At 33.5% G+C, this 21134-nt stretch overlaps 1 protein-coding gene across 2 annotated transcripts in view; it reads left to right on the top strand.

The window, feature by feature from the left end:
* AKAP9 (A-kinase anchoring protein 9) overlaps positions 1 to 21134 on the top strand; it is a 174388-nt gene that overhangs the window by 48871 nt on the left and 104383 nt on the right. For both annotated transcript variants that reach the window (XM_052001534.1, XM_052001533.1), the window contains exons 3-8: positions 1520 to 1564; positions 5854 to 5904; positions 6269 to 6439; positions 11493 to 11648; positions 13762 to 13959; positions 17332 to 19776. In XM_052001534.1, the coding sequence (XP_051857494.1) occupies positions 1520 to 1564; positions 5854 to 5904; positions 6269 to 6439; positions 11493 to 11648; positions 13762 to 13959; positions 17332 to 19776 (3066 nt within the window). The remainder of the gene's footprint in view (positions 1 to 1519; positions 1565 to 5853; positions 5905 to 6268; positions 6440 to 11492; positions 11649 to 13761; positions 13960 to 17331; positions 19777 to 21134) is intronic.

Raw genomic sequence — 21134 nt, 5'->3', positions numbered from 1 at the left:
TCTCTTTCTTTTTAATAAGATGTATGCTCTCAGAAAGATTCCAGGCATAAGTTAGTCTTATCTTCCCTCTCTGGTAATTATGAAGTCAAATTTACCTTCTTAGTTTGCTAGTCCATTCTTTGTGCATTGTTTGCAGCTTTCTGAGGCTGTTGGTTTTATTTCTGGTTTCTTATTCTTTAGTTATTGTGAATGTGTAGGTGCCATTGCTACTATTCTTCTTCCTACTTTGTATCTACCCTCTATGGAGTCAGGCTTGGTTGGATATATATTTTAGACAGTGTTCCCTCCCCCCTTTACTTTTCTGATTTAAATATGCATCTTAAAAGCAGCTATATGGTAGGGTGGTTGAACTTGGGAAGACCAGAGTTCAAATTCTGTCTGAGACAACTCTCTTAATCTTATTTACCCAGTTCCTTCATCATTAAAAAGGAAAGGATAAAAGAGCTATCTCCCAGAATGTTGTGAGGATAAAGCTAGAAAATAATTGCAAAGCAATTATATAAATGCTTATTTAACATTTTCATTATTATTATGCCCTTTGAATTACATTTGTATGACTAGTGGCAAATACATTCTCTTTAGCCATTGTGTACACTCCACCTCCAGGCAGGTACCATTTTTATAATTTAAACTGTTACATAAATCTAAATCTCCTTATTGAGTATCAGTTAACTCTTCACTTATCAAATCTTTACCTCCTGAAAGTGTTGGCTTTGATGAGTAATAGTTAGGAAAGGACTATCACTTTTTCATTTTTTGCAGGATTTTTTAAACTTCAGAAATTCTTTCTAGATTCCTTCTGAAAGTATCACTTGTGTTCAGATGAATTACTGAAATGGTTGCTATTGCTCCATCATACTCTTTGTGACCTCATGGCAAAGGTATTGGAGTGGTTTGCCATTTCCTTCTCCAATAGATTAAGGCACACAGAGGTTAAGTCTAGGTCTGGGGAGTATTTGAGGCCAGATTTGAACTTAGGTTTTCCTTGCTACAGACCCAGTGCTCTATTCACTTAAATACCTCCATAACATATATGTTTTTGTGTACTTGTATGTGCCTGTGTCTATAAGCATATATATTTGTTGGTTGTTTTCACTTGTATCCAATTCTTCATGACCCTATTTTGAAGTTTTCTTGGCAAAGACATTGGAAAAGTTGGCCGATTCCTTCCAGCTCCTTTTACAGATGAGAAACGGAGGCAAACAGGGTGAAGTGACTCCCAGGATCACACAGCCAATAATGGTCTGAATCTGAATTTGAATTCAGGAAGATGAGTCTTCCCTGCTCCAGACCTAGTATTCTAGCCATTGTGCCATCTAGCTGTCCTTCATAAAAAATACCTCCATAAATCTCAAGACATCTCATCTTGTGAAAGACATTTTTAATTTTAAGCTCAACTTGTTAAAATTTAAAATATTTTGCTAGTTTTTAGAGATTTTTAACTCTCTAGGTATTATTTAGTAAAATCTAAAAATGGTAAAAGCATTATAACCTTTTTTTTTGTTTGTTTTAATTTTAGCCAGAAAGTGAAATTTCTACCACTGCGGATGATTATAGTTCAGAGGTAAGATTAAATGTTTTTGCTGTTTCAGAAATCAAAAAGTTGAACTAAGAATTTTAGGGAATCAAGCCCTTTATCTCCACTCTTTCCTTTAAAATGCAATCATAAAATACTAAATTAAAAAAAACACAAAATTGTTTTATCATATGGCCTCTTTATTGAAAGTCTTAAATCTATTTTACTAGTTTCAGTCTTATTCAGTTAAACCTTCCATTGTAGTTTCTCTGAGTTTTCCATATACATGTATGTGTCTATATAAACACATGTGTACATACATATACATATATATATAAACATGCTATTATATTGGATTCCTAGAATAAATGAATATTGGAAGATTATTACATTTAGAGGAAATAGAATATGCTCTGTCATTCTTAATATTAATTGTTCTACTTGAATTCTCGTTAATTATATTAATTTTTATGTTGAAAGAAGTATTGAGATATGGTTATTCTTTTTTTACATAGCAAAGCTAATCTTGAAGTTACATAATTATAAGAATATCTTGTTTATACATTGCTAATATATATAAACATAGTCATTGTGTTGTTATTTAATTCATATCCCTTTTTTATTTTATTATCTTCTTTGATCCAGAGACATAGGAGGTAGTATTTTTTATCTGGATGATTCAGCACTTCAGCCTATATACATTGACCTAAACCCTTAAGAGTATTAATTTCCTTTGGTGTTTAATTTAAAAAGCACCATGCTCTTACTTTGGGAAGAAAAAACCAACCACTTTAAATTAGTTGTAGGCCATAAAGGAAATGGAAAATTTACATTTTTATGAATTTTATCTGGATGGAAGGATTCATTTAATATTTGAACTGAGACATAAAATAATGAAAAAGTGATTAAAGTGCTAATTTTTAAGCTTAAAAAGTATTTTGGAAGGGGAAATTAGCATTGGGAAAACCCTAGTATTTGCAAATTTGTCATTAATTTTCATACTGTTATTAAGTATTCGGAGTTTCTCGAAGACATGCTGAAAAGTGTAGCACTTGTGAAGTGCTGCTAGAAATTCAGCATCATCCTAACAGAAAGAAAAAATTAAACAAAAGCTTTCAAGACAGATGGCTTTTCTAAACCTTTTTATTCTTTCTGAATCCTCCCATGGCTCCCCTTCCCTCCCCCCACTCTCAGTGGGAGAACTTTTTGTTATATTTCACTCCAAAAATTATGATAATTCTCCATGACTTCTCTTTTCTCTCCTGCTTATCACACAACACTAAGATGCCTTTCACTGCTTTCGCCTTCTTCACTGCTGTGGCCTGTGAAAGAATGGCCCTTCTTGCCATGGCAGACCAAGTGCAGATATTCCTGTTCCACCCCATCTTTTCCAGCAGATAGCCCATTCTGTCATCCCCATTCTCTCACCAATCTTCTGTCTTGTCTGTTAGCAGCTTTCCTACTGCCCCATCTTTTAAAAAAAATAACAAGAACAAAAACAAAAAAACCCGAAAACTCTGGCTTGATCCATCCCTTCTTTCTGGATTACTGCCCTAAGTTTCCTCTCCCTTTAAGAAGGACATCTGCAGTGGGTACCTCTACTTTCCTTCTTTTTTTCCCACTCTCTTCTTGGATTTCTGCATCCTGATTTTCAGACTCATCCACCGCACTCTCCAAAGTTACAAATGATTGTTGAATTGCCAAGTGCAATGGCTTTTCTCCTGGCTCTTGTTAGCATGTAGCACCAGCAGCCAGCAGCCCCCTTCTCCTTGGGACTTGGTTCTCTTTAGGTTTTCATGGCACCTTCTCAGTCTTTGCTGGATCTTCATTCAGGGCATGCCCACTAAGAGTCCCTCATAATTCTGTCTCTGCCCTTCACCAGCTTGCAAGGACTCACTTACCATCTTCCATGCTGAACATTGCCAGATGTCCTTATCCAGGCCCTCCAACTCTCACATCTCCAGCTACCCACTGGACAGCTCAGACTAGACAGCTCCTGGCTATCTTAGACTCACCGTATGTAGAAGTGAACCTTCCCCCTAAACCTCCCCTCTTTCTAACCTTCCCCATTAGTGTTAAGGGCCCAACTCCTCACTCTCTCTCATCCCCCACATGCAGAGTCATTCATCTGCCAAGACTTGTGATTTCTACATTATGTTTCTCAGATAATCTCCTGCTCTGAGGCTGCCATTACTCCAGTGCAGACCCTCAGCATTTCCATCTGCAGTAACCTGCTGATTTGCCTCCTTATTCTAAGCTTCTTTCCTCTCTAGTCCATCCTCCATTCATCTGTCTGAGTAATCTTCCTAAAGCACAAGTCTAACCAGGTCTAACCCTCTCTTCTCTTACTGTAGAATCAATTCTCTCTCTCAAGTACAGCCATTTTTCACTGTCCTCCATGGCTAGAACTCTCTCCCTTCTCATCTCCATGCCCTGGCTTCCTTTAAATTTTGGCTCAAGTCCCACCTGCAAAAAGCTTTTCTCCATTTTCATTCATCTTGGTGCACTCCCTCTGAGATGATCACCAGTTTGCCCTGTATATACTTTGTACATAGACTTTCATATGTTGTCTCACCTCTGTGACAGCAAAGGACTGTTTTGTGTCTTGTAAATTCAAAACATAAATGCTAAGCCAGTGCCTGACACCCAGAGGTGCTTAATTAATGCTTATTTACTGGAAAAAGAATCCAGTTATATTATTGGGGACGAGAGGATCATGGACAAAACTAGTAAGATCAAGAAAAGCCTCATGCTTCAGAGCTGAGTACTGCCAGTGGCCAGAACTTTCAGTAAGACAGAGGAGAGAAAAGAGTATGCTGGTCACAGGGGCATGAGGATGGAAAGTGGACATGTGAGCAAGAGTAGGGAGGCAAGCTCTATGGGGCTAAGGGCATGAGGGAGGCAAATGGGAAAGAAATCCAGCCACAGCCTGAAGAGCTTTCAGTTTTAACCAGAAATTTAATCATTCTAAAGGGAAATGCTGCAGAAATTTATTTTAGAAGTTTTTCTTCTCAGATTTTTAAGTTACTTAAATTTCAGGCACTCAGATGTCATCCTGTTCTGTCATTGGGTATTAATTTCAAGATTGTAAATGTAAGAATTTGATCTTAGACCCTTTGATTTTAGAGTCACTGCTCTTTTCATCCTACTAAATGATAAGGAAGACTTTCAAAGCATTTAGTCTGGTATCAGTTGTCGATTAGTTTTTTGTTCAATAAAATCTTAATTTGTACCATAGTGATTCAGAATATAGAGAAATAGGACTTGGGCAAAAATGAATTTATTTTTGTACATCAATGAAGAAAGTTGATTCCCTATGCAAATTAATAATGCAAACAAAATTGCTGCCATGTTTATTAGTCCACTGTAGAAATGAAAAGTTTTAAGCATTTCAAAGTGTTTTATTAGTGTCTATTTGTATTTAACAATGAATGTGCTATTCAGATTGTTGTTATCACTTTATTAGAATAGGACTAGAAGTATCTCACTTCTTTAAAAAATAATTTATTCAGAATTTTTACTAATTTAGGTCAGCCTTTCCTGCTATGGTTACTCTAAATTTTTTTGAAAGAGAGTAGTGTATAAAATAGTGTTTGAAATAAGCAATACACCTATGGTTCTACCAGAGAACTCTTAAGGAAATACCAAACCCTGGAGAACACAGAGTCCAAAAATATTTTCTAGAAGTTTGTTTTTAAGTTATTATTTATTAGTTTGATTTGGAATTCTACTTTTGGAAAGAGCTGTTGTGATTCCTGATAAAGAATACTGGAGATTAACTTGAGCTGTTCTGTGAGGGCAGAAATAAGGAAAAAAATCAGTCATGTGGAGATAAATGTTCTTAACAGAATGAACAGGGATGTTGATTAGCAGGATGTTCCAAGCTTTGTCTTCAGTAATTTATGTAAACTTCCATCTTGACATAATTTTCATCTTACAGCCAAGTCTCCTGGATACTTAGATGAATGTTATAATGTTAACCTAACCATAGCAAACTATTTTGATTACAAGTGGATCTGGCATGAACACATCTTAAACATAACAGTTTAAGAGAAAAATTTGATGAAATGTTTCATAAGAACAGGACTAGTTTCTTATTATTTTGTTAAAACAGCTTAACTATTTTGGTTATAATTGATATATCTTATCCTTCTGAAATGAAAAATATACTTATTTTGAATTTCAGTCTTTGTCATGCATCTATAAAAATTTAATCTGAACTGAAGAAATTACTAATGAAGTATTTTGTCATAAAGTTTTCTTTAGGAAAATATTTCTATTAGCTATAGATTGTTATATCTAAATTTATCACATATTAAGAAATTGTTCTTATACAGGTAAATGGTTGCAGTTTGGTGAGAGCAGATATTCCTACAAATTTGTTAATGGTACAGTATTACAAGTTATCTAATAATAATAACAGCGGTGTTTAATATTAAGTGCACTTTTCTACTAGCTTACTAATCAGTCTTTACTCCTGCATGTGGTGCTGTCTTTGTGATGTGTAGGTGGCTTTAACTTTGTACACAACATTCACTTTTCATTAAAAAGCTTAACATTAACTGAATTTGCAATTATTCTTTATATCAGAGCTTTTGGGGTGCAAAATTATATTAACTACACAACAAGTCAAAAAGTTCCTAGATGATGTGTTACATTTTAACGATTTTTGATACGGAAGTCAGCATTTGAATAAGTTCCTCCTGAAGAATGCTTTGCAAATTGATTTTTAAGAAACTTGGATTGATTTAGGAAGAAGAATTTGGAGTTGGTGAATCTTATTCTGAACAAGGAGCACAGTATCCTTCAACACAACTAGAGATGATGGAGAATGAATTGGCTGGGAAGCAACAAGAGATTGAAGAGTTAAGCAGAGAACTAGAGGAAATGAGGGCTGCATATGGCACAGAAGGATTGCAACAGGTATACTTACCTCACATAGCTTTCTGTTATCACTTGTCAAAACAGAGTCTTTATTATCAATTAATGATCAATTTAAAATAGTTTTAAACTTGTACATTGGAGTTAGAGTTGTTTTAATGTAAAGTGACTCTTGACCCATTCCATTCATATTGCATGGTCACAATTTTCAGTCCTTGCATGTTGTTTGAATAATATTCAGAAAAACAAAAAACTTAAGAATCAAGTCTTGTGGGTTTTGGTTTTTTTTTTTACATGACAGGAAAACTATTATTTATTAGGGCTTTTCTGATTCCAGCCTGCTCAAAGAATGAATTCTTGCTGTGACTAACCAGTTTTGCTATATGTTGGCTGTTTAGATATATAGTGAGACTTGTAGAATATAAGAATGTGCCATTTGCTTTTGAACAACTTGAAATAAGGGTACTATTGACATTTATATTATTGTAATAGCTGTTTTTTTCATGCCATTTAAAATTTATTGATTTCTATTTATGCTTAATTGCTTTGTTTTTATATTTCTACATTCAAGTTTTACAAAAATTCCCTTTTTTATTTATGTACAGTAATTTTTAAAGAACCTTAGATAATTTAAAAAGGTAGATGCTTGTCATTTCTTATTATTATGTTTTAGATTGCTGTTCAAGAAATTAGGTTAATTTTTTTGATAACTGAATCAAAGGGTAGTTATAAAAAAAATTTGTTCTTCAGTGGTTGTTAGTTCTATCTGATTCTTTATTACCTCAGTTGGGTTTTATTTTTTTAATAATATATATTTTTTAATTTTTAATAGCTTTTTATTTACAAGTTATATGCATGGGTAATTTTACAGCATTGACAATTGCCAAACCTTTTGTTCCAATTTTTCCTCTCCTTCCCCCCACCCCTTTCCCAAATGGCAGGATGACCAATACATGTTAAATATGTTAAAAAATAAATTAAATATAAAATATGCATACATATCCAAACCGTTATTTTGCTGTACAAAAAGAATTGGGCTCTGAAATATTGTACAATTAGCCTGTGAAAGAAATCAAAAATGTAGTCAGGCAAAAATATAGGGATTGGGAATTCAATGTAATGGTTCTTAGTCATCTCCCAGAGTTCTTTTGCTGGGTGTAGCTGGTTCAGTTTATTACTGCTCCATTGGAACTCATTTGGTTCATCTTATTGCTGAAGGTGGCCAGGTGCGTCAGAATTGATCATTATATAGTATTGTTGCTGAAATATATAATGATCTCCTGGTTCTGCTCATTTCACTCAGCATCAGTTCATGTAAGTCTCTCCAAGCCTCTCTGTATTCATCCGGTGGTCATTTTTTACAGAACAATAATATTCCATAACATTCATATACCACAATTTACCCAGCCATTCTCCAATTGATGGGCATCCATTCATTTTCCAGTTTCTAGCCACTACAAACAGGGCTGCTACAAACATTTTGGCACATACAGGTCCCTTTCCCTTCTTTAGTATCTCTTTGGGGTATAAGCCCAGTAGAAACACTGCTGGATCAAAGGGTATGCACAGTTGGATAACTTTTTGAGCATAGTTCCAAATTGCTCTCCAGAATGGCTGGATGTGTTCACAATTCCACCAACAATGTATTAGTGTCCCTGTTTTCCCATATCCCCTCACTTGGGGTTTTATTGACAAAAATACTAGAGGAGTTTGCCATTTCCTTCTCTAACTCATTTTACAATATGAGAATTCAAAGCAAACAGGATTGAGTGACCAGGGTCAGTCACATAGTTAGTTATTGTTGGAGGTTAAATTTGAACTCGGGGAGATGAGTCTTTCTGACTCCAAGCCCAGTACTTTATCCACTGGGCTATCTAGAGGCCAGTTATAACAAGTCATACATTTGTATAGTGCCTCATGATTTATGTTGTTCTTTTTAAGAACTTAAAAGTTTTGTTGTTTTGTTTTAAAGACAATCTACACAATTCTGTTACTTCACAGGGTTTCTGAAAGTAACATATGTATGTTGAGCAAATGATGTTCTCCCCATTTAACCAATGTATAAACTAAGGTTTGGAGACCAGTGCCAGAGTCACACCACTTTTCATATCTTGTGCTGTATTTCACCTGCCATCCTATAATAACAATGCAGAAAACTTTGTTTTGTAACAATCCACAAAAAAAAAAAAAATAGACTTAAAATACTGTTATATAGTCAGTATATAAGTTCTTATGGTATGTATCTAACTTACTGGTTGATAGCTGGTTAGAACAATTCTCCTGTAATAGTTTACAGTGAAAAAGAGAGAAAAAGTGTTGCGATATACTACTAAGGTTAGTTTACTTGAATGGAAAATGAGAGGAAGTGGAGTTTTCTTTTTCCTAGTGAAGAGTTAACAGATTATATTCTGTGGAACTAGGAAATCTATACTTTTCAGTTAAAATAACGAGTCAAAAAAAAATCTAAATTACCAGCTTGGAACAAGGGCAGAAGAAACTGACTTGACTGATATAGCAAAAATACATCTATCTACTATTTTTTAAAAAATAATATCTACTCTATTTGTTAACACAGTCAAGAAGGCAGCATATTCCAAAAAAACTCCTGTGGCAATCAATTCCAATGTTTGAATTTCAATGTTGAACAACTGAAAAAAGATCCTGAGTATAATTAATGGTGGTATTAGTCTTATATTTTTATTTTCTTAAAAGTATGGGAATAAATTTTGTAATTACATATTTACATCCTACTTACATGATATTATTGCCTTGACAATTATATTACCTATTATTTTGGAAGAGAAATACAGGCTTTTGTTGGATGATTTGCAACATGTTTTTCTATTATTGAATAATTTAAAGGTTCTTAATTTATATAAAAAGAATTTGACTGTGAAATTCTTTTAAAGGATATTCCCATTAAATTGTATATAGTTTTCCAGATGTAGGAAGAGATAGTAAAATTCTATATTTTCTCTCTACAAATATTTAGGAATAATTTCCCTCTAATAAAATCTCTTGGTAGAGGATTCTTATTTTCTTCTATGACTTATTTTTCTAACTGAATTAAAAAGCCAAGAACCCAGTGTTTCAATTAATTTTATTATGAAAATCCTTTTAAAATCATTCATCTTAATGGTAACATTGCTATCATAAAGCTAACATTGCTGTCAGCCAGCTTTGATAATAAACACAACTATATATCCAGAATAAAAGATTTATTCCTTTAATAAATTTTGTGGATGAAGTAATGTTTTTCTTTGAAGGTTCCCTTTGGAATGTGTGTCATAAATAGAAAAGAAATTTTGCATAATATAATAGTTATTTTCTTTAGAAAGAATACAAAGCAAAAAGGGGGCCAGGAAGATCAGAAGGTGAAGATGAGGAGGGAGAGAATCCCTGGCAGACAGCTAGTAAAAATGCCTGAAGATGGGAGATATGATGTTTTTTGTATGACGAAAAATAGATTAGTCACTGGAGAGGCAATATATAAAGTCTGCAAAGGGCCAGGTTATAGATGGCTTCAGTAATCAGACAGAATTTTCTATTTGATCCTAAAGGCAAAAGGGAGCCACTTAAGATTATAGAGGAGTGGAAGTGGGCCTGGGGGAGTCACACAGCCAGACCTGCACTTTAGAAAGAGCTCTTTGAAAGGCAGATGGCAGAAACTTGAACAGGAAAACAAACCCCTAGGCTGCTGCAAGAGTCCAGGTGAGAGATTCTAAGTCACAATGGTTCTCAAAGTCTGGTCCAGAGCATCCTGGGAATCTCTGAAATCCTTTCAGAGAGTCTGCAAATTCATAATTAGTTTTTATTTTTAATGCGATCAATATCTATAACTATAAACCACATAAACAAAAACTCTTTGGACAGATCCTCAGTCATTTTTAATAGGATAAAGATATTGAGAACAAAAATTTGAAGACCACTGCAAGACTGGGCCAGGTAGTGGAGAGTATCAGAGGAGAAGATGGTCTGTATGAAAAATAGTGTCCTGGTTATAGAAACAATGGGCCCTGGAAAAAATGGAAATGTGAGAGCGGCATCAAGGAGGATACCTGGGGAGTGAACTCTCAGTAGTGATAAGTAAAGTGAGGAAGAGGAGAGGGCTTTAGGGAAAAGAGTTTTAGACATATTGAATTCAAAATATTGATGAGACATCCATTTCAGCATGTGTAGTAAGCAGCTGGAGATGTGACACAGGACAGCTAAGAGGTGAGGGCTGCATAAAAGGCATGTGGGAAGCATCAGCCTAGGGAGAAGAGGCTCCAGGGGAACTGATGTGGCCAATAAGTGAAGTTGTTTAGAACAGGAGCTGACCCATGGACGAAACCCTGTCTGCAGCCTGTTTCTGTAGAGCCTTAGAGCCAAGGTCATATTTACATTTATAAGTAAAATTTTATTACATTTAAAAATGTGTAATTTGCCCATCTTTGGTCTAGAGCCCAGTTTCTTAAATTATGGGCCACAATGCCCTATGGGGTCTCCTGACTGAATGTGGAAGTCTTGAAATTATGATTTTTTTAATCATCTAGTGTTTGATTTGTGTACCTATTATATTTACTTCATATCCAGGGTCACATAAAAATTTCTTGGGCAAAAAGGCAAGTAGAAAAAGTTTAAGTTGTCCTTATTTAGAGGAAAATATGAAGATCCAGGGACAGAATTATGGGAGATCTTCCCCCAAATTAGTGAACATGCCCTGGATCAAGATCCAGGAAAGGGGCTTGAGAAGGATTGGTTAGATAAGTAGATTCAGCACTAGGTAAGAACAGTGTCATAAAAACCTGAAGAGAAGAAAGAATCAAGAAGAGGATGGTTAACAAGGACTGCAGAGAAGTCAAGAAGAATGAATTAGGATTGAGAAAACTGAATAAATTACTAATGACTTTTTTTTTTTTGTCACATAAACTAGGAAATTTCTGTTAGCCAAAGTTAAAAAAAAAAAATGAAATGCCAGCTAAAATGAGATTTTAGAATCTAGCATATTATTTCAACATTTAATCATTTAATTAATAGTAATTAAGTAAGTAATTAGCCTATACTTTCATTTTTAAGTTGGTTTTTTATTACCCTTTTTTGCTTTTTTTTATAGCTTCAAGAATTTGAAGCGGCAATTAAGCAAAGAGATGGCATCATCACCCAACTTACTGCTAACCTACAACAAGCACGAAGAGAAAAAGATGAAACTATGAGAGAATTTTTAGAGCTGACAGAACAAAGTCAAAAGTTGCAAATACAGTTCCAACATGTAAGTCTTCTTACTAATGAGCGCCAATTATCAGATTAACCAAACATTAATTTATATTCCCTTTGGTGGTTTCCCTTTTCTTGGTTTCTCTGCTTTCTCCTTTTGTTTTCCATTTCAAGAATTACAAATGATACAAAGTTCAATGATTTTCATCGCCATTGTTTCCTAATGGTCTCTGGCTGAGATTGAACCTTCTCCTCAAAATAGTAAAATGGCCAAATAATTTTCTAGGCAATAATAATAATAATAATAATAATAATAACAATAATTCCCTGGAACAATAAAAATTTTCTGAGTAAATAATAAGACTAATGATTAATCTTTATCTTCCCCTCAAAAAATTCCTTTACCATTCATTTAAAATTTGAAGTTTGTAACTTTGGGTGGGGGAGTTGTTTGTATATGAGAGACAGAGAGAGAAAGGGAGGGAGAAAGAGAGAAAGAGAGAGACAGAGAGAGAGGAGCAGAGAAAAATGTGTGTGTAGAAATTTTTTTTTTTAAATCTGCATAATAATGGCCAGGGCTAACATTAAAGACCAGGTGGGAATCTCTTTTTTCCATGATGATGGTTTCCTTCACAGTTGATAAATTTTTTCAGCATGATTTATCTACAAAAAAAAAAAAAAAAAATCTGTAAAAAAGCAAATTTCAGACTTGAGATTTGATTTTCATCATGCCACATCTTTTTTCAATGGACCTAAACACATTTTCATATGCAAGACCAAGGTTATTCTCTTCCAGAACCTTCCACAAACTTTGTGCAAGAGCTGCTCTGATAAGACCTTGACTGGGTGGACTTTGATCTGCAGCAAGGATTCTTAACTTGGGGTACATGAGCTTAGTGTTTTGATAACTTTGTTTGAATATAATTGGTTTCTTTTGTAATTTTTTATGTACTTTAATTTTTTTTATTTTCTGAGAGGGTAAAGTCAAGATGGCAGAACAGCAGAAGTATCACTCATTTCTTCCAACATCAAGATTTCAAAAATGCATCAAGCCGATAAAAGGAAATAAAAATAACAAAAGTTCTCATAATAAAAAGAAAAGTTATTGTTATAAGGGCATGAGAGCCATAGAGAGTTTGATGATGAGATTTCTGTAATTTTATAATAAAGGTATATAAACCTATACAGAAAATATCTGTAAAGATACATGCTTTGCATTTAAATGCCTAGAAGGAGACTAATAGTCTCCTAAACATAATATATAGATCCAATTAATCTTGACTGTGCCATTTTTCTATGATCATGTTAGTTGTATGTCTGTCACTTTTATTGATCTTTGGTGTTCATACCATTAGTTGCATTTTCCTCTACTTCTGTTCTTAGATCACTAATTGGGAAAGAGGAATTAATTTTTCTGGCAGTGTTATACTTTTAACTTTTTAGAATTTCCTTCTTCTTTGTTCATAACAGAATGAGCTGACTCCTGCTCTCCCTATGTGTTAGTGTTCTCCTATGTCTTAGGCAAAATTACCATGTATTTATTTTGTGTATGTCGCGTGTGTGTGTGTGTGTGTGTGTGTGTGTGTGTGCGCGCATGTCATCTCCAATAGAAGGTAAACCCTTGAAGGCATGAATTGTTTTTATTTTTGTATCCCTAGGACCTAGCATAGTGTCTGTTAATAAATGGATATTTATTGATTGAAAGGCACTCTTTTTTTCTAGCCTCAGGATAGTTATCTATCTTAATTCCAACAAACTAGTCATGCACAAATTGCTAAATTGAAGGGGTTATAAAATTGCTTCACAAGAACTTAGTTAACTAGGGAGTTGTGAAGGCTGAAGGGAATCTTTGGTAGGAATCAGAGCAGATCTACTTTTTACCAAAAGTTGTTCCAAGTTTCATAGTAAATTTCCATTTTATAATTTATGATGGTAATAACTTTTGTGAAAGGGCACTTCTTTTTCTATTAAATAATTTATATCCTATTAAGTGATTGTCATCCTGGGTCAAGATGGAGTTTTTCAGCTGAATTGGGGAAGGAGGAAGGGGATGGGAGGCACTGATCATAGTAACAACAACAACAAAAAGTCCCCTTTTCTTCCTTTTTTATGAAAATGTATTCACTAACATTTTTAATATCATTTTTTTTGTTTTTTTAAAATTTCAGTTACAAGCTAGTGAAACTTTAAGAAACACCAGTCATAGTAGCACAGCTGCAGATTTACTTCAAGCCAAACAACAGATTCTCACTCATCAGCAGCAGCTAGAAGAACAAGACCATTTATTAGAAGATTATCAAAAGAAGAAAGAAGAATTCAAAATGCAAATTAATTTCTTGGAAGAGAAAATTAGAACTTATGAGATGGTATGCTCTTTTTTAATGATAGTCTACCAAAAGATTTATAGCTTTGCAATTAACTTTATGTTAATTTTTATCTCCTTTTGAATTAATTTAAAAAGCTTTAGAAATAAACATTCATTTCATTATTATTATGCAAATGACTCACAAAAGCTTTATAATGAAGAAAAATTCTTCTCATAGATAAAATAATAATTTATTTTGTAACTTTTTACAGCCCCATTTTAATAACACATGTATTGAATTCTAAGCCACAAGTTAAACTTTTATGTGGTAATGAGGTCTGTCTGCTAGGTCTTATGATTAAGGTCTTTGGAAAAGTTCTAGCATAAATCCATGCTAATTCATTGTTATAAACAGATTACATTAGAGGGAAACTATAAATTAATAATATTTATGTATAAACTCTGATTTCTGACTTTGTTAGTATGGTATCTAAGATCTCTTTTTTCAGACGTTATTGTAAAATTCTGAAAATATTCTCAAAGCAAAATTTAAATTTCCTTTTATTAAAAAATAAAATATAACACCAGTTATTTGCTCAAGAACATCAAGGGCCTATTTTATGGCAGGCACTGTGGTAGTCACTAAAATATGAAAACAAAAATGAAACAGCTCTTGCCATTCAGGAGATTACATTCTGTTTGAAGGAGAAATATAACAACTGATAAATACAAGTAGGGCATCTCATTGGATCTAAACTCGCAAAAAAATTTGGAGCTATAGTAAGTGACTTCTATCCATGGAGAGCTGTGGATGTGTTTGTAAAAACAGAGACAAAGTTGGAATTACAAGTATAGGAAAGTCAGCTGGCTGATAGGTAGAATGAGAGAGGGAGTACTGTGCACTTGCTTGACTGAGGAGTTGGGATTTTGTTCTAGAGACATGAGAAAGCCAGTGGGCCTTCATGAATCATGGTCAGAATTGGGTTTTAGGAATGTGATTAGGGAGAAGACTGGAAGCAGGGAGACCAGTTAGGAAGCAATTGAAACCATCCTAGTAAGAGATGAGGAAGGCCAGAACTGGGGTGGTTGGGATGTATGGAGAGAAAGAGACAAGTCCAAGTAATTCTCTGTAGCTACAATCAAAAGGATTCTTTTATATATTTACATAATTTATTTTACATAATTGAATATGAGCAGTGAAGATGAGTGATATATTAAGAATGATGCCATCCTTTTAATACTAGCTAATTGGAAAAGAGAGTTTATGAAATTAAACAATGACTATCTATAATAAGCCCTGAAATAAGGGCAGCTAGGTGGTGCAGTGGGTAGTGCACCAGCCCTGAAGTCAGGAGGACCTGAATTCAAATGTGGCCTCAGACACTTAATGCTTCCTAGCTGTGTAACCCCTGGGCAAGTCACTTAACCCCAACTGCCTTGGGGGGGAAAACTAGCCCTGAAATAACTGGAAATAAATGACATATAAATGTTAAAGAGAATGAAGTCAGGATAAATCTTATTATTTATTATTCATTAATTATCATTAATTATGTATTTATTATTCTAATATGTTTATATCATATGTGTTGTATATTATTTTAACAATACTTATTAATTTATTATTTAAATATAATTAATTTGTTTACTTATTTTGTTATTCGTTTGTTAATTAGTTTATTTATTGTTATTTATTATTTAAATATATTTAATTCATTATCATTAATTGATTTGTTATATGATTGTGTAATATATAATGTTATATATAATGTATATGAAATGTAATTATATAATAATTGATATTGATTATTTATTGTTTAAATATAGTTATGAAAAACATGTCAAGACCAAATTGTTATATTTTTAATTGACATACAGACATTTTACTAGTGTTAATTGAAAAATATACAATACACTAATCTGTATAAAAGCTACAAGAAGCCACAGTCTTTGCTTCAAGAAGCTAAAACCAGGGCAGCTAGGGTGGTGTAATGAATAGAGTACCAGCTCTGAAGTCAGGGGACCCAAGTTCAAAGGTACCTCAGACACTTAACATTTCCCAGCTGTGTGACCCTGGGCAAGTCACTTAACCCCAATGGCCTCAGGAAAAAAAATTAGTTACATAAGAAGCTAAGACCCTAGTAAGGCAAGATAACACTGACAGAAAGAATTGTAATAGTAGTGTAATAGAATGTGATTTATGCCAGATGAGAAAAAGTGGAGAAATTGTTATCCGTATTGGAAGAGCAAAGAGAGAATCTTCTATGAAGAAGATTGAGTTTGACCTGACCTTGGAAGAAGTAGAACTATTCCAATAGGTAGCTGTAGAAAGGGAGTGTATTCCAGGTCAAGTCAAATCAACAAGTATTAATTATGTGTTTACTGGATGCCTATCACAGGTATAGAGAACATCTTGAACAAAGAGGAGGAAGCATCTGGGAAACCATTAGTAGCTCAGTTTTACTGAAGCAAAGCCTCAGGAGAGGTGCAGGGGGAAAGACTAGAAGGGTCAGGTAGGACCAGGTCATGTAGGGTCTTGAATGCCAGGTTACAGAACGTGGACTTGATTTTATATATGGGAAGTCATTGAAAGTCTTTAAGAAAAACAGGTGATGTCATTAGAAACATAAGAAACTGAAACAAACATGAAAAATCTCTTACGTGCCCAGTATGTGTGATAAAATCTTTACAAATATCTAATTTAAGTAAGTCTTTTCAGAAATTTTATTGTTAGCATTGTGTGAGGCTATTCAACTTTGGAAACCATTTAGGTAGCTTTTGGAATCAATTTGTTCAACACATTTATTAAGTGTCCACATGATTAGTCAACTCAACCACAATAATACTATATGCCAGGCACTGATCATGTAAAGCTATTTTTCTATCAAATGAAATAGATAATACTTGGGCATGTAGTAGGTGCTATTAATTTTTATTTCCTTCCCCCTTAACTACAGTATAATGATTACATCAAATTTTGAACTATTCTTAATTCACTGGCATTGATTTAATGAATTTACAATATAAAATTAGTAAATGCAAAGTGATATATCAGTTAACAGTATTAACATTTTTATACATAAAATGAATAAGTAGTAGTCTAACTCAAGAGACTCACAGCCCATAAGGCTGTGTTTTTGTTGGAAATAATTCTCTTTATCCATGAGTCTACAACTGAAACCTGAATGAATAAGGAAAGTTTCATCCCTATCTCCAAATTTCCATTTAAACCAGAATTCTGGAGTTGGGTTGCCAAGGCAGAATATTATAGGTGTCCTTGATTATGCTTGGAATTTAGCTATTTTAAGTGGCTTCTAGTTCAGACATACCATCAAGATAGCAAGCATCTATAAATACTTTTTCTCTATCCTTTTCCAGTAAATCACCTCTAGGTCACCAGTAAGAGTTAATTACTTTTTTTCTCTCTTATTTTCAGAAGGAACAAAATAAAAAAGTAGAAGATTCAAATAAAAAGGAATTACAAGAAAAGGAATTAGTCATTGAAGAGTTAAAAATGAAAATAATAGAAGAAGAAAGAAACTCACTTGAGCTAAAGGATAAACTATCAGCTACTGATAAATTATTGGGGGAATTCAAAGAACAGATTATGGAAAAAAATCAGGAAATAAATAATATAAGACTAGAATTAACTAATAGCAAACAAAAAGAAAGACAGTGCTCTGATGAAATAAAACAATTAATGGGGACTGTTGAAGAACTTCAAAAGAAAAATCATAAGGACAGCCAGTTTGAAATTGATATGGTACAAAGAATGGAACAAGAGACTCAAAGGAAGTTGGAGCAACTCCGAGCAGAGCTGGATGAAATGTATGGGCAGCAGATTGTGCAGATGAAACAAGAGTTAATAAAGCAGCATGTGTTAAAGATAGATGAACTTAATGCACGACATAGAGGAGAACTGGAAAATACTTTAAAAGCATGCCCAAATATTCCAGTAAATGAAAATCAAATACAGTTAATGAATATGGCAATTACCGAATTGAATCTAAAACTTCAGGATGCTAATTCTCAAAGAGAAAAAATAAAAGAAGAATTAGAAGTAGTTTTAGGAGAAAAGTCTACTTTACAGAGAGAAATTGAAGACCTTTTTGAAGAATTAAGCTTTTCAAGGGACCAGATTCAAAGAGCTAGACAGACAATAGTTGAGCAGGAAGGTAAACTTAATGAAGCACACAAATTGCTTGGCAGTGTGGAAGATTTGAAAGCCCAGATTGTTTCTGCATCTGAATTCAGGAAGGAGTTGGAATTAAAACATGAGGCCGAAGTTACCAATTACAAGATAAAGCTTGAAATGCTAGAGAAAGAAAAGAATGCTGTGTTAGACAGAATGGCCGAATCTCAAGAAGCGGAATTAGAAAGACTAAGAACGCAGCTGCTATTCAGCCATGAAGAAGAACTCTCTAAACTCCGGGAAGACTTAGAAATTGAACATCAAATTAATGTAGAAAAACTTAAAGATAACTTAGGTATTCATTATAAACAGCAGATAGAGAAATTACACAATGAAATGAGTCAAAAGATAGAAACCATGCAATTTGAAAAGGACAGTTTAATAACTAAGCAGAATCAGTTACTTTTAGAAATTTCTAAACTAAAAGATTTACAGCAGTCTCTTGTGAATTCAAAATCAGAAGAAATGACTCTTCAAATCAATGAACTTCAAAAAGAGATTGAAGTACTCAGGCAAGAAGAAAAGGAAAAGGGCACACTTGAACAAGAAGTACAGGAATTACAACTTAAAACTGAATTTTTGGAGAAGCAAATAAAAGAGAAAGAAGATGACCTACAAGAAAAATTTGAACAACTTGAAACTGAGAATACTGTTCTTAAAAATGAAAAGAAAGCTCTTGAAGATATGCTGAAAATATATTCTCCCATTAACAAAGAAGAAAGCTTGATTTTCATAGATTCAATTAATCCCAAATCTGAAGACTGTGACTGGCAAAAAAAAGTTGATATACTTCTAGAAGAAAATGAGAAGCTCACAAAGCAATGCACTCAGCTAAATGAACGGATCGAGGAACAAAGGAACACATATTCATTTGCTGAAAAAAATTTTGAGGTTAACTGTCAGGAGTTACAAGAAGAAATTGCTTGTCTTCTAAAGGTAAAAGCTGATTTAGAGGACAGTAAAAACAAACAGGAAATAGAATATCAAATGAAGCTAAAAGCTCTCACTGATGAACTTTATCACTTACAGAGAAATCAGCCAACTTTAGTGAAAGCCAGAAGTGCAGATTCTGAAGGCTGTAAAGATGACAAGCCTTTTGTGGCAGAAGTTTTGGAAGTTGGTGAAGTTGTTGAGAAAGATACTACAGAACTTATGGAAAAACTTGAGGTTACCCAGAGAGAGAAGTTAGAACTCTCCGAGAGACTGTCAGATCTTTCTGAGCAGTTAAAGCAAAAGCATGGTGAAATTAATCACCTAAGTGAGGAAGTGAAATCTTTAAAGCAAGAAAAGGAACAAGTTTTAAACAGGTGCAAAGAGTTGGAAACCATAGTCAGCCATAGTCAAGCAGAACATGTGGATGAGTTAAAACTTAAGCTGTGGGATTTAAAAGGTAGTATTCAAACAGAGGGAAGTAAAGATCCTGAAAGTCCTGTATTTAAAATAAATAAAGACTTTAATGAAGGAGCAAAGATCATAGAGGACAATAAAATATCATTTGCAGATGTGACTATTAAAAAGGAAAGCAGGCAAGAACTGGTGGAAGCCGAGAAGTATTCAGTTTTGGATCATGTGGACTCTGTGGCTGATCAATTGGCTAATGAGTCATCATCATCATCATCATCTTTGGATAGTGCACAGAGTGAAAATGACCGGCTTCGGCAGGAGCTCAGTATTCTGAAATCTGAACAGGTTTGTTTATTGATCCATCTGTGATTAAGGTTGAAGAGGGAAAAAAAAACCTTCTTACTTAGAAAATATTTTTGTTGTTCACAAAAACATAAATGAACATTCTGAAAGAGAGAATGAAATTAATCTTTTTCAAGTTATTCTCATTAGGGCTTGTTTTTTTATTTTTCAGGCAGACAAATATTTTAAATTATTCTAATTTCCTCTAAGTGTTATGTTAGATCCCTCAGAATAAAAAACTCTAAATAATTTATGTGTTCAGATAAAGCTAGAGGAAACATTTGACAGTTTACATATTGCCAGCTATAATGCTGTGAATAACATAATTAGTGAAAATTATTATGACGTAGGAAGTTATAAGAATGTATATTATAACCAAGGTGATACATGTTGCTGCCTTACCAGGATAGATTTTTTAAGTTTCTGGCTAAAAAGGCCACTTTATACTGATCTAATTATGACTCTTAAGTCTTATATTTTAATCACTCCTAAAATAATCAAGAAATATTTATCAACTGCTTTAAATCTGTTGAATACTTGACTATTTTAGAGATAGTGATATATGATGTTTTTTTCTTAAAATGTCCCAAATCACTTAATTTTGTGAAGTAAAAATTTATTGGGAAAGAATAACTGTGTTTGAAGACCAATTGCTTAAATGATCAGTTTTCTGACTAATGTTGAATTTTTTTTTAAATAACTTTTTATTGATAGAACACATGTCAGAGTAGTTGAATTAAAACATTTTCAACTTTCATTTAGTTCTCATCTCTTTCACATGGCTTGAGGAATGGATTGTTTTATTAAATAGCTTAAAAGGTGATCAAGTAGTCCAGAATGTTTTACAGCAGATTATTTTACTTTTCTTCCTCAGAGTTTCCTTTTGACTATGTGGTTATTATGTGGGCTAAGTTCAGGGTCAGACCATAGAAGTTCAGGTATGATTGTTGCCACTTAAGGCCCTCAGTAAACTAGAAGTTGACTTTTCTGTTTTATTTTATTGAACCAATAGGTTCTCTGCTCTTTTAAGTTTTGTACATCTATTCTGTAGTCCCAGTTTTTCCATTCATTAGCAACATGATCCTGGGCAAGATATTTCACCCTTCTCAGTATCTGTTTCCTCATCAGTAAAATAAAGGAAAAAGACTTTATGAACTTTGTGGTTTTCTAGATTTGTAAATTTAGATTTCTATGAAATACAGTAACAGAATATTTTATCCATTGATATGGATAATCATATCCATACTTAATAACTCTACAAGGCTCCAAATCAAATAATTGTGTACTTTTAGTCATTATGTTTTCATTGTTTAGCTTTCTAAAAAGGTCCTAATTTTATTGTTTTCCACATTTGATGCATG

The sequence above is a fragment of the Antechinus flavipes genome, chromosome 5 (assembly GCF_016432865.1).
Source record: "Antechinus flavipes isolate AdamAnt ecotype Samford, QLD, Australia chromosome 5, AdamAnt_v2, whole genome shotgun sequence".
Taxonomy (NCBI): domain Eukaryota; kingdom Metazoa; phylum Chordata; class Mammalia; order Dasyuromorphia; family Dasyuridae; genus Antechinus; species Antechinus flavipes.
The sequence above is the reverse complement of the archived record's forward strand: the minus strand, read 5'-3'. Positions and strand labels throughout refer to the sequence as shown.